General features: G+C 45.3%; 1 protein-coding gene across 1 annotated transcript; it reads left to right on the forward strand.

Moving 5' to 3' along the window:
• Positions 1 to 6,730: 6,730 nt before the first annotated feature.
• On the forward strand, positions 6,731 to 8,284 carry LOC146805681 (endogenous retrovirus group PABLB member 1 Env polyprotein-like). The gene has a single exon (XM_085620537.1). The coding sequence runs from the start codon at positions 6,731 to 6,733 to the stop codon at positions 8,282 to 8,284; it is 1,554 nt and encodes a 517-aa protein (XP_085476663.1).
• The last annotated feature ends 9,507 nt before the right edge of the window (positions 8,285 to 17,791 follow it).

Here is a 17,791-nt window from a genome sequence, read left to right on the forward strand (position 1 = left end):
TTTCAGTTAAGTATTTGTGGGTCGCTCCCGGGTTACTTTGTTATTTGCATGGTTCCATTGCATTTGTGGTTCTTAGTTGTTGGTTCTTAGTTGTTGGGTTTTATTTGACGATTGCAATTGCCAAAAACCGAGGGTCCTGCATTTTTTGCGAGGACATCGTCATTCGATAGCCCTTGAAGTTTGTAAACTCGGTTAGTGTGCACGATGCCTGGCCGTTGTACTTTGGTTGGTTTCCTTAAATGTTGCAGCACGGATTCCAGACTAGAGGATTGATGCCCGATACCTCCGGTTGGAACTCCAATTTATGAGCTCTATAGTCGCCACGGCGTGGGTCCTATTGTATATAATGAATATTGGATTTGTTACACTAAAAATGATGGTGTTCTTAGTTGGCCATCACATGGTAGTTTCGAAACTGCAATCCTAGATAATATTGAGGCTAAATTGTTTAAAAAGAAGGCTAGGCCGGCCATGTTTGATTCCTTTCGATTATGGCGCAAAGAGGCCAAGCAGAAAGAAATCAAACAGAGTAAGAAAAATAAGAGAGAAGGTGTCATTACGGTGATGCGAAATGCAGAACAGTATCAGCGGGACAAAGATGAGAAGGAGCAGGAAGTTAGTGCTAGACTTCATCATATGGCGGTGGATAGATGTTATCCGGCATTGCCGTCTAGTTCTGATAAACCAGGAGAGGAGGTGATAGAGGATCCCCTATTATCTTATCTCTTGAAATCACCACCTCCCTATGCTCCAGATATTGTGGGTCCGGTGATTCCTCCTGTTCCTCAACCCGTTGTTCTGGCGGCTGCTGGTCAGCCCGCCGTTCCTCCTGTTCTTCCGAATCCCCTTGTGCCACAGATTGTCCATCCTCCTTTACCGGCTCCTTTCCCTACTGCTCCTTTACCGGTACCTCACCAGCCTCTTGTTACCATTACTCCTGCTACTCCGACTACGGCTACTGTTTCTTCGCTTACTCCTACTGCTGTTGCTCCTGTACCTTCTTCTTCATCTCCTTCTGTTCGTAGTCGGATATTTAATGCTGTCGCTACTCTCTATTCTCCGTTTTTTGGACCAGTACTTGGGTCAAATCTTTCTGATGTTGCTCAGAGGCGCAGTCAAATTCCTGATGGTAGGGAACGTGAGTCATTAGTGAAAATGGCGCGTAAATGGATTAGGCATCCTGCGAAGTATTCGTCGCGTATAGTTTTCGAGACGTTTTCCCAGTTTAATGAGCCCACACAAAGATTCGTGTATGAGGAAATGTGTAAATTCTTAAGAGAAGAGTGGGATGATGATGCGGTAGATAATGTACCGTCCGAGATCACTGAGCTTCAGAATCAATTTTCGACTGGTACGATTGTAGGTGCTAACGTGCGACATGCTCTAGAGCGTCTATTATCTTTTCGCTCTGCGGTACAACCTCGAGCATTGTTTAAGGATGAAAATGTGGAGTGGATGGCACAACCTGGTCAGTATCCTATGCGGGAAGTTCCCCCAGTATGGATGCCAGGTAATCCTAATGCTAATCCTGTTATTCCACCTCACTTTCAGAGAGTTTGGATACACCTCCCATGGAAGCGATATGAAGTTTTGCAGGTGAAGCAGACTTTGCCCGACCAACGTAAAAACCCTGCAGGTTATTATAAGGAGTTGTCCCAATTAGTGGCTGCTACTGTTATGAATCTTGCAGATATTGACATGTTGTTTGGTAATGTAGTACCTCAACCGATTTGGGCGAAAATCCGTCAAGAGGATCACGCAGCTGAGTTAGGCGGTGATTGGGCTGCTCTTGTGGCGGCTGACGCCCAGCAAGTTGGTGGGGCTAAACCTGAACAGCTCATTGAAAATTTGCCTCAGAGGATAATTACACTTATGAAGACACTTATGCCAGCCATACGTGTGAATTGGGACAAATTGTCAGCGTGTAAACAAAAGAAAGATGAGAGTGTCTCCGATTTCTTTACGAGATTTGAGGAGGCATTTATTGACCATAGTGGTCAGGATATGAGCTCTGAGGGAGGTCAGCGTTTGTTTGTTGATAAATTTGTATCGAATTTGTTGCCTGAACTGAGCATCAAGTTGAAGAATTCTGAAAGTTCGTGGGCCGTTTCTACAACTGCTCAGATATTAGCCACGGCCCAATACTATGAAAATAGGGAGAAGGAAGAAAGCGAACGCGCAGATAAGAAAACGAAGGATCTTAAAACTAAGGTCTTATTGCAGCAAGCGTATCCCCCGCGCTCGAATCAAAATGACTCGCAGCAGTCACATCGATCACAATCGCAGTTTTCTAGATCACAGCTGCGTACTGACTCCTCTACACCTCGCTTTGTGTTGGGGTATAATCAATGTGCATATTGTAGGGGTGAGGGTCATTTGAAGTTTAATTGTCCGGTGCTGCGTGACCGCAACAATGGTGTTTCGGCTCGAGGAGGTCGCAGTGGTCCTCAACAAGCATCGCGTGGTCGAGGTCGCGGTGTTACTCAGAATCAGAACGAGCGTCTTGCCACTTCATCTGATTCGCAAAATTGTTTTGATCGGCGCGATCCCTCGTCTGGAAGATCTGCACAGTATCATGTGGACGACTATTACGTCGAGCATGATGTTGATGCGGACGGTACTTACTAGGACAGCCATAGACATAGAAAGGGAGTAGTATCAGTTCCGGTTGATCAGAGAGGGCCTTATGTCGCAGTTGCCACATTGGGCGTAGTTGAGCCTTTTCTGTTGGACACTGGTGCAGCGAAAAGTTCCATCATGCATTCGAAACTCCCTGGCGCACCTTTGTCTGGCTTGACGAATGTTTCCGTTGGATTCTCTGGCGCCCCCGCTAGCAATCCGGTTTCTAGCCCTTTGCCCCTTACGATTGGGTCTCGAGAGTTAGAAGCTCCTTTGATTTTGACTACTGGTTGTGGTGAGAATCTTTTGGGCCTGGATTTATTGAAGCAGTTATATGAGACTTTGTACTGCTCCCCTGCGGGAGTGGAGCTTACGCTAGGACGGAGAGTGATCTCTCCTGTGTATTTGTCGACTGATAAGCTCCCACCGGAATTGAGTTCTCTTCCTGATTCTTTGTGGGCGACAGGTCCCAATGACGTGGGCCTGTTGGACATACCACCTTATGTTGTTCAATTGAAATCAAACATGCGATTGCCACGCATTCCCCAGTATCGTATCTCTCTTGATGGTGAACGAGCACTTTTGGCGATCATTTACGATTTGATCGATAAAGATGTTATCGAGGAAACGCGGGGTAACGTGTGCAATAGTCCTGTGTTGCCTATTTTGAAACGAACTGATCCCTCTCAGCCTCCTGTGTATCGTTTTGTTATTGACTTGCGGGAGGTCAATAAAATTGTTGTTCCACAGTTTCCCGTGGTGCCTGACATTACAGCTTTGCTGACTCTGATTCCAGCTTCTGCATCATGGTTCTCGGTAATCGATCTTAAGAATGCGTTCTTTAGCATTCCGATTGCTGAGGAAAGCAGAGATCTATTCGGTTTGTCATTAGGTGGTCGCAGCTTCAGGTTCAAACGCGCACCTCAGGGCTACTGTGAGAGTCCATCGATCTACAGCCAAGCTCTTAAGGGCCAACTTGATGCGTTTGTGTTGCCGGCTGGTGCGGCTTTGATTCAGTACGTCGATGATCTGTTGGTAGCTGCCGACACTGAACAGATTTGCAAAACTGCTACAGTGTCACTGTTACAGCATCTATGTGACTTACACCATAAAGTGTCACCTTCTAAGCTACAATATTGTTGTCAAGAAGTAACCTATCTAGGTCACTTATTGTCAAAGGCGGGTAGAAGGTTGACCCCTGAAAGAATTGCAGCAATTGCTCGAATGACTGTGCCAACAACTCAGAGAGATGTGCGTGCCTTTCTAGGTATCACGTCATACTGCAGACAGTGGATTCCAAATTTTTCACTGTTAGCGAAGCCATTGATAGCTCTCACGTGCAAGGATGTTTCGACTCCTTTGCCATGGACAGAAGAATGTCAGAAAAGTTTTTCTGAACTGCGTGATGCGTTGTGTTCGGCCCCTGTGTTAGGTACTCCTGACTACAGTAAGCCGTTTACACTTTACGTTCACGAGAGAGAGGGTTGTGTGTTGAGCGTTCTGACGCAACAATTTGATGGTAAGCAGCGTCCATGTGCGTATTTTTCCTCGACTTTAGACCCGGTAGCTAGAGCGTTGCCCAGTTGCTTGAGGGCGACAGCGGCAGCTGCAGTGTCTATTCGACAATCTGCAGGTCTGGTCATGGATAATATGCTCATAGTGATGGTTCCGCATGCAGTTGACACTCTCCTGAATCGGACAAAAACTCAACATCTGACAAGTGCAAGGTTGTCAGGGTACGAGTTGACCCTTTTGGCAAGTCATATACAGATCAAGCGTTGTAATGTGCTGAATCCGGCGACATTGTTGCCGATTAATATGGAACTAGATGATGTACCACCACATGATTGTTATTTACGAACTGAGGAGGAAACGAAGGGTCGTGTAGACCTGAAAAACACTCCGTTGACAGCTCCTGATGGCACTTTGTATGTTGATGGTTCGTGTTTTAAGTTGCCGAATGGTGATGTGACAACTGCGTATGCTGTAGTGACATTGAGCACGGTTGTGGAAACCACGAGATTGAGTCAGAATTCAGCGCAAGCAGCAGAATTGATTGCGCTAACAAGGGCGTGTGTTTTGTCTAAAGGAAAACGAGTGAATGTGTTCACCGACAGTCAGTATGCATTCGGTGTTGCACATAGTTTTGGGCGATTGTGGAGAGAAAGAGGATTTATGACGTCGCATGGTACGAAGATCCAACACGGGCAGCTCGTGAATGATTTTTTGGATGCACTTACATTGCCTAAACAGGTAGCGATTGTTAAATGTAGTGCGCCTCGAAAGGTTACGGATGATGTTGGTCGTGGTAATGCATTTGCAGACGAGATTGCTAAGGAAACGGCTAAGAATCTTGCAACCCGAATGTATGTTACGAGTTCAGTGAGATGGCCGACGGAGACTGGTATGTGTGAAGATACTGTTGAAAGTGTGAAATCAATTCAGAATGAGGCCACTGAAACTGAAAGAACCAAGTGGAAAGAAAGTACGGGAAAGTTGGACATGCATGGATGTTGGGTTGATTTGTCGGAACGCCAGAGGTGGATGTTACCGGATGCGTATGTATTAGCTGTTGTAACTATGGCTCATGGGTTGTCCCACATTAGTGCGAAAGGTATATGTAAGTTATTGTCCCCTGTATGGAAGAATGATGGTATTGCTAAGTGTGCTGAAAGGGTGGTTAAAAATTGTATGGTGTGTTTGATGCATAATCCTGGCAAGGGCACCCCCACGCCACCTGGTCATTTTGCTCCTCCTGCCTGTCCCTTTGAGGTTATCCAGCTGGACTTCATCCATATGGAGAGATGCAATAATCTGAAGTATGTTTTAGTCGTGGTTTGTGCGTTCTCCAGATGGATCGAGGCCTATCCTCTTAAGGATAATACTGCTCTGTCCACAGCGAAAGTCCTACTGAAGGAATACTTTCCGCGGTATGGAATGCCAAGGATTGTGTGGTCAGATAATGGAAGCGAGTTTGTGGGAAGTGTGTGTAAGGGCCTTGGAATTCGATAGAAATTCCATAGTGCCAATCATCCCCAGGCAGCGGGTTTGGTTGAAGGGTACAATGGTACCCTGAAGCTGAAACTTGCAAAGATACAGGCTACGACTGGTTTATCATGGCCTGATGCCTTGCCTTTGGCTCTCCTATCAACCAGAGCGACTGTACACTCTCGAGTAGGGCTCAGCCCATATGAGATTGTGTTCGGCCGCCCTGCGAATATTTGGGGAGTTCCGAGACCTAAGGCTTTTGCCAGTCTTGAGTATCCAATGCTAATTGATTACCTTCATGATCTGACTACTAAACTAAGGTTAATTCATCAACAGGTCTTTGAAGCTTTGCCAGCACAGACAGAGGGTCCTGGACATCGGCTCCAACCGGGTGACTGGGTCGTTACCCGAAATTTTGGCCGGAAACGTAACCTGGAGCCGAGATTCGTGGGACCCTATCAAGTGCTATTGGCCACAAGGACTGCAGTTCGGTTGGAAGGCAGAAAGAATTGGGTACACGCCGGTCATACCAAAAAGGTGCCGATCCCTTCCCCAACAGATAGTTGGGTGAGAACTGGTATAGCGGCAACAGAAACTGAGACCCCTTTATGTTTTGTGCCGTTTAGCGATGCTCAGCCTGTAAGGGACAATTCATTGCCATTGCAGTCAGACACATCCGTTGAGTCGTCAGTTGAAGAGAATTCGAGGTCTGAATCGTCATCCAATCGACTGAACACTGTTTCACCAGCTGAACAATTGTTTGACGAGCAGACTCGACCTGGAAGAGATCGATATTTTCTTCGTCCACGTAACAGAGACTAATAAAATTTTCCTTATATTTTTCCTTTCCCGTTGCCAAGAACATTACGAACAATTACATCCTTTTCTGAATTTTTGAGTTTTTATGTATGCTTTTCACAGCTGAAGAGATTTGTATTAAACTGCGTGTTTAGGAAAACCTATCATCCGGGTTAACCGTAGGGCCGTGCGGGTACTCCCTTCTGTTTAGCAGGTTTCTGACACTAGGTCGGTTACTTTTTGTCGACTCCTGGGAACTCCTGGGAATTGATAATCGCTACTCAGAACGAAGTGCGTCAAGTACGTCACGGACGGTTTTTAGAGGATGGCATTCTCTAAGCTGTTGGAAGTAGAAAGGATGTCGGCGCAAAGATCAAAATCGCATAAAATTGTACGAACGAAGTGTTTTTTGTTCCAGGTATTTCTGTTGTTTCTGACTGTGTCTCTGCTATTGGTGGGTGGAGTGTATTTCGGAATACAGTTGTTGTTGCCTTCCATTTCACCTACTCTTTCTCCTAAACCAAGTTCTATCACCACTGTTTCTCCACATTCCTTTCATCCTCTGCCCCAACATGAACAGGTTAGACGTGCGGAATTCATGAATAACTCCTTTGTTCAGCTCCTACATCAGCATCAGTTGGTAATGAATACTACCAACTGTTGGGTGTGTGGGTTAATGCCACATACCATGGATAGGGGTATTCCGTATCTGGTTCTTCCTTATAGCTCCCAAGGGTCAGCTCGAGCATTCCAAACTATGTTCCGTAGTGCACTAGATTCCTACCCCAGTCGAGAGCCACGCTCTGCAAACTTTGGTCCTGGTCCGTACCACAAGCCTTTGCCTTTGGTGATAGCGATTGCGGATTTAGATAGAGATGTTTTTGACGCATCGCTTATTCCAGATGAAGAGGTGCAAGCCTATAAGGACCTGAGTGAAGCCGAGTATAGTACGTCAGTGGGTGATAGACAGCTCAAGAGCTCGTCTCCAATATGGATCGTACCCCACCTCGGTAATTTCTGCTTGAAGGGTCTTGGTCAAAATCCGAGAGCGCAACTCGGGAACAGTGCTTGCACTGATACGTATGTTCTACCGATGCTCTCTTCCCCTGTTTTTCTGACTGCCAAGGGTACCTATTTCGTATGTTATGAACGTGCATATACATGGTTGCCCCGTGACTTCTCGGGTACCTGTTATATCGCGAATCTTTTGCCACCGACCTTTTCAGTTGCCTCGGACTATCACAAGACTAGAATTGTGAGAGGCGTTATTAGTGAAGAGGATACTGCTGGTCAAGAAGCAGGAGACTTCTTTAAGGGTTTCTTGCCGTTTTGGGGGCCTATGGTTAATAGTAGAAACCTGAGACAGTTGACCCGTGTGGTAGAGATGACTGCTAACATAACTGTGAGCGCTCTTGGTAATTTAACAGCAGAACTTCAGGCGGATAGACTTATGACGTTGCAGAACCGTATGGTTCTCGACGTTGTTCTTGCAGATAGAGGTGGTGTGTGCAAAGTTATCCATTCGAGCTGTTGCATTTTCATTCCTGACAACGCTCCAACTGTTTACCAAGCCATCTCGAAGTTGCATAAGATTTCCGAGTCCATACACGTGGACGAGGGTAATTGGACACTTCTAGGATGGTTTTGGGGCCTGATATCCACTTGGGGTTGGAAGATTCTGATGATCGTAGGGGTTGTTGTAGCGTTTCTATTCACGTGTTGTCTTTGTGTGCAGTGTGGTCCTGCCTTATGTAGTCTTTGTGCTACAGCGTGTATAAGACGGCCATCTGTTACCAAGGAGACATTGATGGATAGAATGATGTTCCAGCAACAGCTGAACGATCTGATGAATATCGAAATCGACTCCGATCTCGATTAGTGCTTGCCTACATGAGGGCAAAAGGAGCGTCTGAGGTTCCGTGTGAATCGGAACGACACTTTTTGGGTGTGTTTGAATATGGACGAATCTGGTATCAGCGAACCGCAAATGACGAGTTTAGTGGGTGTACGCGTTTTCGCTACGCTACTACGTACGGATCGTCTCATTTCTAGGTATGTCCATTCGAACCCTCGGGTTCCATTTTAGATGCGGCATCCATTTTGTCTCTTGCCCTCAAGTAGCCAGCGAACGGACCTTGTCCGCTTTGTGACCCTGGGATTCCCAAGCTTTTACGGAGGACACGTGTTTCTTTGAGGGTGTCTTTTATGATGAGGGAAATGACACGGCAGAGGCAGATGGCCCCGCTTAGGGCTCATCTTGCCGTGCTGGTCTATTGTTTCAGCCATGCCTGCATTAGTCACGAGGCCTTTGATTCTGCGATCTGGTTTCCGTTATTACTCTCTACACTCTTTTCTAATCTGGTGTGCATCCTTGTTCTTCCTGTGCATCTGTTTCTGTCCCTTCTTTTAATGTGTTTACAGTCAGAATGGAATGTGCTTAACGTGGGGATGATCTGTTTTTACAGTTGGGAACCGGCAATATAGCTGTAATTATGTTCCGGGTTTCTGAAACATGAATGCGACCCTTTTGAAGTTTACTGTGGGAACTGAATTGCAACCTTTGTTTGCCATGTTGTTCTATGGCCAAAATATGTGTAAAAAGAGCGATCCACTTGTGCAATTTGAAGCAGTCTCCCAGAACCTACACGTTGTGTACTTCTTGTGACTTCTGTATCCCTGCAGTAAATAAACGCTGATCTTTGACGCTGCCGGAAGTGTCCCGAGTCTCTGTGTTTTGTATGCCGGAACAGGTAACCCACGAAGGTTTCAGGTGTTGTCCCCTGGCACCGCTGGGCCTTAGAATAGCCCAGTCCTTCAAGATGTAGTATTCGCTTTGTATTGTCACTACGCTGCCTATTCTAGATTAATCCTGCCTGATTACGGTCTATGATGCCCGGCATCAGGAGGACTAGTTGAGCTGCGAGAATGCTCGTAAAGTTATTGATGTCTACATTTAGCAGTGAAATGGGACGGTAGGAGCTGCATGATTGCCTATCCTTCCCTGGCATAGGGATGACCACGATAGACGCTGCTTGCATGTTTGGGGAAATTGAACCCAGGCCCACAAAGGAGTTAAACAATCTCGTTAGAATGGGGGTGAGAATCTGGCAGAATGATTTATTAACCATAGTGACCTGGTAATTTAAAGGGCTTAAGGTGGGAAATCTCCGCAATGACCTCTTCGACCCTGATGGGAGTGTTGAGTGAAGCTGCCTAATCCATAGCAAATTGGGGGTGTTCTCCCCCTGCAAGTATGAGGCTATGTTTGGATCTTCCAGGTCCTGTCTCGCATATAGCTGTGCATAGAAGGCCCGGAATTCATTCGCTATATGTTCATCGTCTACCAGCACTTCGCCCTCGAGTCCTAAGAGATTGAACCTTCGTCTGTTGTCTTTGGGCCCTTAACTTATTAGCTGAAAGCTGCCTAGACTTATCTCCCCCCATGTAAAAGGAATGTTTCAACTGGAGAGCGGCATACTCTGCCCTGGCCATGTCTAGGCCTGCTAGCTGTGCTCGTGCTCTATGAAGTTGGCACCAAACTCTGGGAGCTCCTGCACGGCTATATACGCATTCAAATTCCTTGACCTGGGCCGTTAATTGGTCCCTCTTTTTTTTTGCGAGCTTTGTTGTTGGCAGTGGATATTGCTGTGAGTTCCCCTCTCTCCACTGTTTCAATGCCTCCCATAGTGTGAAAATAACAATGTCAGAAGTGTCATTTAGGTCAAGGAAGATGTGTGTAGCAGTTGTGAGCTGTTGTGTCACAGCAGGACGAAGGAGCATAGTCTCTCTTAGTCTCCAGTTCCCAAAATGTTTTCTCTGCGGGGGAAGATTCTATGTGAGGGTAAGTGCATTGTGATCTGAGAGCACCGCCGGCTCTATCTCTACATCTCCCATGATGTTGCGTGCCGCCCTAGTCCCTAATAGATAGTAACGGCATGCATACGTTTTGTGGGCATGAGAGAAGTAGGTATACTGAGTAGAACGAGGGTGGGCCTCCCTCCAAGAATACATTAACCATGACTCTTTTAGCCATTTGCTCCCTCCCTGCCACACAGCCCCAGATCGGTCAGTGCAGCAGCTAAACCGATTCTTGTTGCTGTTGAATACAAGATTCAGATCTCCCCCTATTAATGTCAGACGTGGCTATGTGGCCATCTCTTCGGAGACTGCCACTTGTATAAATCGTTCCTGTCCTGTATTGGGTGCGTATATAGATCCCTCCACCACAGAGTGTCCCCCGATGTGTAATGTGTGGCCTAGATGCCTACGCATCACCTCATTATCTTAGGGACCACCTCCCCCCTAAATCGTCTAGCTACCACAATTGCTTTTTATCAGATGTGGAAGAAAAGAGTTGATGTGGAAATACTCGCGACAGGAGGCGATGCCAGTCCTTACTCAGCTGGTGGTCTCTTGGAGGAGGCAGATATCCACCTCAGAGTTTTCCGGATATGAAAGCACAGCTCGCTTCTTGATGGGATTATTGAGACCCTCCGCATTGAGCAATAGGACCTTAATTACATGTGATGCCATGCCAGATGTATGAGGGTGCCTCTATCTGGGATCTCCATTGTCAGCTCTCTCCTCATCCCCTATCACCCCCTCTCTCAGTCTCGCCCCTCGATGTGTTCTCCCTCCCCCTACAGCCTGCTAACAAGAGTACTGGTCCCCAAGAAAACCAGCAACAAACTAAACTTATAACTTAATGTAGTCCTTCTGAGTCCAGGACCCGTAGGTCGAGTCCACGAGTCCTCGGTAGTTGCAACTGTTGGGTGAATGTTGTGGGTCCTCTGTGTTTTCTGCTTCCTGACCAGGATGGGTGCTAGGCGACACTCTGCCGTTTCCCGCAGTCGCAGTGGGGCATTTGGACAACATGTCCTTTAATGTCCGATCCTTCTTTCCCCTTGCAGAAGACATGTTTATGGGTGTGAGCGACCTTTTGTCATTGTAATAACCTCTGTCGCAGTATTGAACCTCCGCTTGCTTGCCGTAGCTGTTCGGCCTTGTTAGTCTTGTGTGAACGATCAAAAGTGTACTGACTCTGGGCAACCTGTGCTCGGGAGCCTGCGTCTCCTCCTCTTCTAGGTGCCAATAAGTCTGGGTCATCCCCTGGTGTCTGCTCACCCCACGCACTCTCCATAAGTTGGGCGCTATCTCAAGGTGCGCTTTGCCCTCTTCGCAGTAGAGCCACTGTGTATCCGTCTTCTGTTGTGCACTGCAGTTAGTTCCAGGAGTTCATTATTCAATTCTCATCTTCCCCCACAAGCTACGGGTGTGGCAGAGGAGCACCCCAATGTCTCACCTTATCTTTGGGGGTTGCCACTTCAGGCCCACTCACATCTGGGCTCTCTCTATTGACTACTCGCTGGGTCCCTGTGGGCTTTGTAAATGGGGCCGGGTGCGCTGTCTCAGTTTTTCCACCTCTGCCTCACTATGATGGTCTCTTCAGGCTTCACGTTAGGATGGGAGTCACTGTCTCAGGGCCACTCTTATCGGGGCACCCTCCCATGGCATCTACAGGATTCCTCCGGCTGCGAGGGACAGACCAGGTGTCGTGCTCCCAACCTCGCAATTCCACCACTCCCGGTGACCACTCCAACCTCCCTGTGGGCGTTGGCTCCAAATCTCGTCCCCACTGTGCCACTGTGAAGGATGGACCGCTGCATCACCCCTCAGCTCTTGGGTTCCTCCTGTGCCCTCCCTTCCTGCTCACCCAGGTCTTCTGGCGGGTGCCCAGAGTTATCTGCCCATTTCGGGCTGCTGTTCCTGGCTGAGTGCAGCTTCGCCCTCAGGCATCAGCTGTGCGTCCGGTACTCCACTGGCCTCTCTCAGTTGTGTGGGAGCCACATAGAATGCTCTGAGCCACGGCCACTATTACTCACCGCTGGGCCTGTCTCTTTCCATCAGCCGCCGGACTCCCTAGGTGGTAAACCCACACCAAATGAGGCTCCAATGGTCTTTTTTTGAACATGAAGGTGCACCAGAAAAGAAGTCCAAAATATCCAAATGAGTCCAAACAAATCTTCTTTATTGTGTACCAAAATCTTAAAACTGGCCTTCACTAACACGTTTCGTTCCTAGACGGAACTTCTTCAGGGCTGTAACAATTACATATAACATAACGTAAGTCAACATCTTGACAAAAGAAAATTGTACCAGTACAGTACAAACATTTAAAAAACACATCACTACACAAATATTTTTGACAAAAACATACATAAAAATAATCAAAATACAATAACTCATACATAAACACTAAGAGGGCCCACTTTAAAAAAAAATCATATCATATATACACATTAAAATACATATAAACACCATACATTTAGTATAGAAATATATTAGGAAGGTGTGCACTTCAGCATTTACCTTGTTTGTACACGTTATCAATATAGACTTATATTTCCTGTAGACCTCGAAATACAAGGAAGTGGAAAAAAAGAAATTTATGTGATACTATCCCTATGGTCCTAAAAGTACTAGGTGAACAATTTCAAAAAGTACAGAGAGCTAGTTGGTAACCAAACCAAATGGTCAACTTGCAAAGAATTCCATATGCACCCACAAGATGAGTATAAAACTCCATAACTGCAAGTCTGAGAGATCGAAGGCACTAAACAGCAATAATAATCATAAATAAAAGAAAACACAACCCCATTTTCTCAGGATACAAAGCATATATCAGCCGTTGGGAAACTCACCTCTAGTTTTAATAACGTCACCATAAATAGAACAAGGTAATACTGGATCAAATAACAATTCGTGGCGCACTGGTCAAGTAAGGCATTTAACAAGTATGAGGCTCCAATGGTCGGTGCTCTCACTGGGCCCCCACGTGCTTTGTATGATTGGCCTGGTATGGTATTTCAGAGCTTCCACTTCTGCCTCTCGCATTTGGTCTCTACAGGCCTACCATTTGGGTGGGAACCACTGCCTCAGGGCCCACTCCTTTCGGGCCTCCTTCTCCAGGCGTCCACTGGGTACCTCCAGCCGTGTGAAACAGGCCCAGCGTGGTGTCCCAGATCTCTCTGTTCCGCCGCTCCTGGGGGATCACTCCAGCCCCTCCATGTGCACTGGCTCTGGATCTCTTGCTTGCCACACTGCTGTGTCGGAGGGACCGCTGCACTGCCTCGTAGCTCTCGGGCCCCACCTCCTCCCTCCCTCTCCTCTTGCCATGATCGTCCTAGCGGGTGCCCAGTGTTTTCTGCCCTTTTCCCGCTACCGTTTCTGGCCAAAGGCTGCTGCATCCTGAGGCAATGACTGTACGCCCGTTCTGCAGTGAATCTCCCTTGGCCGAGTAGAGTCCTTATGCCGTGCACCAGGCCATGGCCACCATTATTCGCGACCGGCCCATCTCTCTCTCTCTCTCTCTCTCTCACACTCTCTCTCTCTCTCTCTCTTTCTCTCTCTCTCTCTCTGTCAGCTGCCGGTCTCCCGGGATGGCAAACACACTCTGGCGCCAGCTCTGTTGGTCAACGCTCTCGCCTTCCAAGGGCTGCGGGTCTCTTGGGCACTCTAAACATAGACTATGGACGCGGCGGGCAACTGGGAGTGGTGAGACGAAAAAAGCACATCTTACCCACCCACCATCTTGGCCACGCCCCTATTTGAATTTTTAGACTAGATGAATTCCAAATAATACCGGTACCACTAAGCATATCTGTTGTACAAAACACATTCAGTGTGAAGAATTCAGTTTTTTAAAATGCTCAATGTGTATCCTGAAATTGAAGCATTATACTATATAATTCACAGTATACTGGCTATAGTATTGATCAGGTCATTTATATAGAGTAGAACATCATCTACATAAGCAGAGGATTTTAGAGTTACGTTATTAACAGTAATCCCTGTATTGTCAGACGAATTATGGAAAAGACACAATAAAAGTTTAATGGCCACTAAAAATAATAGGAGATAGAGAGGTCATCCTTTTCCAGTACTTCTATATAGAGCAAAAGATGCTTTATATAGAGGCATCTCTATATTAAGCAAACAATGCTTTATATATAGGTAATATCATTATCCAGAGGTAATACAATTAACGTATGTAGTTGCCTCAGGCGACATATACAAAGCCTGAACTACTGAAAGAAATGTTGTGCCAAAATCAAATGCCTCCATAGTTTTGAAAAAAGAAATCCAATTAACTTTATTAAATGCTTTTTCAGCATCTTGAGCTAAAAAACCATTTATTTTAGGTATGGAAGCAACAGTATAACAGACAAGTTAAATTCTCTTATCAGAGCCCTTGATTTGGGTTTCTGAAACTGACACACTACTTTGCTCGATAAAACTAAATACCCATTTTATGTCCAAACTTCATTAATCTAACTTAGGGAATTTCCTTTATGGAACATACTTGCTGCATTTTCTCTATCTTATTTGTAATTCTGACTAATGTGGTATTTTCCTCATCTTGAAATATCGACTAATGGATTATTTGAATCCATCCATTATAATAATGACTAAATTTAATAATTTCTGCTGAATAAATCGACGTGAATTAATTTGTTAATAAAACCTTTTTAATCTCACACCAAAACTATATATCAATTACTGTGAAGACTTCATTGTTCATGATGTTTGACATAAATGATTGCTTCTTATCATCTCTCCTTGTCAACAATGGTTCATATGACCAATCTCAAGGGTTATTAAATTATTATACTCGACGTTTGAGATACAAAAATCCCATTCTGACACAGCCCCTAAATAAAGGGAGTAGCCGCTTTGCCCCCTTTAGATTGCAGCACGTCCGAGTGTGAATTTAGTAAGCCATGACACTACTGTAGGTGTTATTTTTTATTTTTTATCGTTTCTTATGATTTAACTGATGCATTTCTCTTATTGACGTGAAAAGTTGCAGGACATTACTTTCAGCGATAACTTTAATTATACTAATCATCTTTTACTCATAAGACTTTTCATAATGTCAAAGTCATGAAATAGTTAATAAAGACATTAATCATGCAACTCGAGATGTGTGTGAGTACGTATACAGTGTAAGTAGCCAATACTCCCTCTGGGGTGCAATGGCCATTGGTCCGAAAGGGCTTCAGCCCCCCCCCCCCCTCCTCCCCGTCAGGTGCCGTGGACTGGGTTGGAACTATCGGCCTGTAACCCAGGGTATTGCACTGGCCGTCCTAAAGCCCTGGCATTCACATCTCTGAAAACAAGTCTGCATTTATTTATTTTTTAAATTCTTTTAGCAGCTTTCCCGGCCCAGCCCTTTCATGGCTTAATCGCTGATTTTTTGCATAGCAATGGCGATGAGATGGGCTCAAAGATATGCGGTGGGTGTGAAGTTAAGGCAGACCTCACCTCCAGGAATGACCAATAGGAAAAATAATGAAAGGGAATAAGCTCCATCCACAATGGGCATCACTTCCTGAAGACTGAAGAGTGGGGGGGGGAGGGGTTGAATTTAAAGTGGAGAGATGATATATGTGTACAGGGTTACTGCCTATTTCATACGCAATATGAGCACTGAGCATCTATTTGAATATCAATTTGTGGAAAAACCTGAAATATTCCTTTTATTTCCCAATTCTGCCTCCGGCAGCTTTCATAATCATTTAGGGATTATGTAGATTGTTTGGAAATAATCTAGCATGATTTATGCTTGTATTAACTGTTTAAACCTTTTATTTCAAGCAGGAATAAATGGCAGCCTTTGTTGAGGTTACATGTTTTCTTTTATCGGCCTTTTGGTAAAAATAACATGTGTTTTACTAACAAATTGGCCAGGTGGCACTCCTATCGAACAGTACATAATGGAGGGAAAAACTAGATGTCAGAGGGGCAGAAACATTGAGAGAAAGTAAAAAGCTGGGGGAGCGAGAGCAGGGTCACGGATAGAAAAGAGTGTATGAGGAGCAGAACCAGTGAGAACAAGTAATTGACAGAGGCAAAGAGGAAAGAGAGAGATGGGTGTATGATAGAGGTGGGCAAGCCAACAAATTAACCGGGAGGGCCAAGCCAGAATTTAGGCAAGGGTCTGGCTCGAATCTTCATGTCTGTGGACGAGCCAAGCCCTGAAAATGTTTTCTGTGTTAATCATACAACAAACATCACATAAAACATGATAGTGTCTCTTCAAAAATGAAAAAGTGTACTTCTTTAACATGTTGTAGCTTTGAGATTACAGGGCACATTATAGCACTGCATTTAGAAGTACTTGTTAAAAGTGATAGCTTTGTACAACTGGTAGTCTGAACTCACGTATTTGAAAGTGCTTTCAGACACAAAAATGAAGAGAAAAGAGTTAGTGTGTAATAAAATATTTACCTAAGATCACACGATTTAAGTGGGGAAGCCGCCATTTTTCCATGGTTTCTAGTTTCACTTTACATAAATCAGCCAGTGAATAAGTATCTATTTGCCTTTATCTATGTTTAGGCTTTGCTTTGACCTCTTAGTGCTTTTTTTGGCAGAGTTTAAAACTCGACCTGAAGGTATTGGAGAGCGCTACACAAGCACCAGCTACATTACATGCACTGTTTATAGGCACTGAGAGATTAAGTGATTTACCAAGAACACAAGATGTTGAACCAACGCTGAGACTACCGTAGCACCACATCTTGGCTAGAGAAAGACAGGAAAAAGCCACATGAAAGCTTGACTCGGTACGGGTTTGAGGTTCCAATAGGACCTCTAGCTGAGCCAGAGCCAGGCTTCAGGCTCGAGTTTGGCTTGAGCTTTCAGTGGCTCGCCCACCTCTAGTGTATGATGGGCAGAACCAGTGACATAAGATGAGAAGCTCTGGAGAGGTGACATTTAAAGAGTAGGGCATCGAAGGAAGAGGTGGATATAGAAGAGTTTATAACAAGCAAGAAAAAATGAAAGGAGAGGGAAGAGAGAGGTAGGTATTGGAGTGGCAGAACCAGCAAGAGAAGAGGAGCTTCCGGGTAGAGAGAGGTAGATGGAGAAGAGGTGAGATGAGAGGTGAATGTAAGAGGGACAGATTCACATAGAACAAGGAGGGACAAGAGAGTGAGCCTTCCCTAACTCTCCCTACTTGGACTGTAGACCTTACTAGAAGAGAAGGACAGAAACCAGCTGCTAATGAAAGGAAGCTATCCAGATTTGTGTAATATAATTAGGCTTTCTTGTTTTCAGTTTCTATTTTCGGTAAATTCTGGTGGTGTTTTTTCAGTGTTTTCCAGTGATTTCAATACCTCAAAAAAACAGTGCTTTACAGTGGTTACTCATTTTCGCGCCGTAAAAAACAACTGAGACGGTGCTTAATGGTGTTTATGGAACACTTTGCTTTTATTATTGCTTGCTTTTTTGATTGATGCATGGTATGTAGACAGTGTATGTACAGTGTATATGAGGTCCAAATACATTTTCACAAGTCAAATATATTGTAGTACACCATACA

Source organism: Triturus cristatus, chromosome 8 (assembly GCF_964204655.1).
Source record: "Triturus cristatus chromosome 8, aTriCri1.1, whole genome shotgun sequence".
NCBI lineage: Eukaryota > Metazoa > Chordata > Amphibia > Caudata > Salamandridae > Triturus > Triturus cristatus.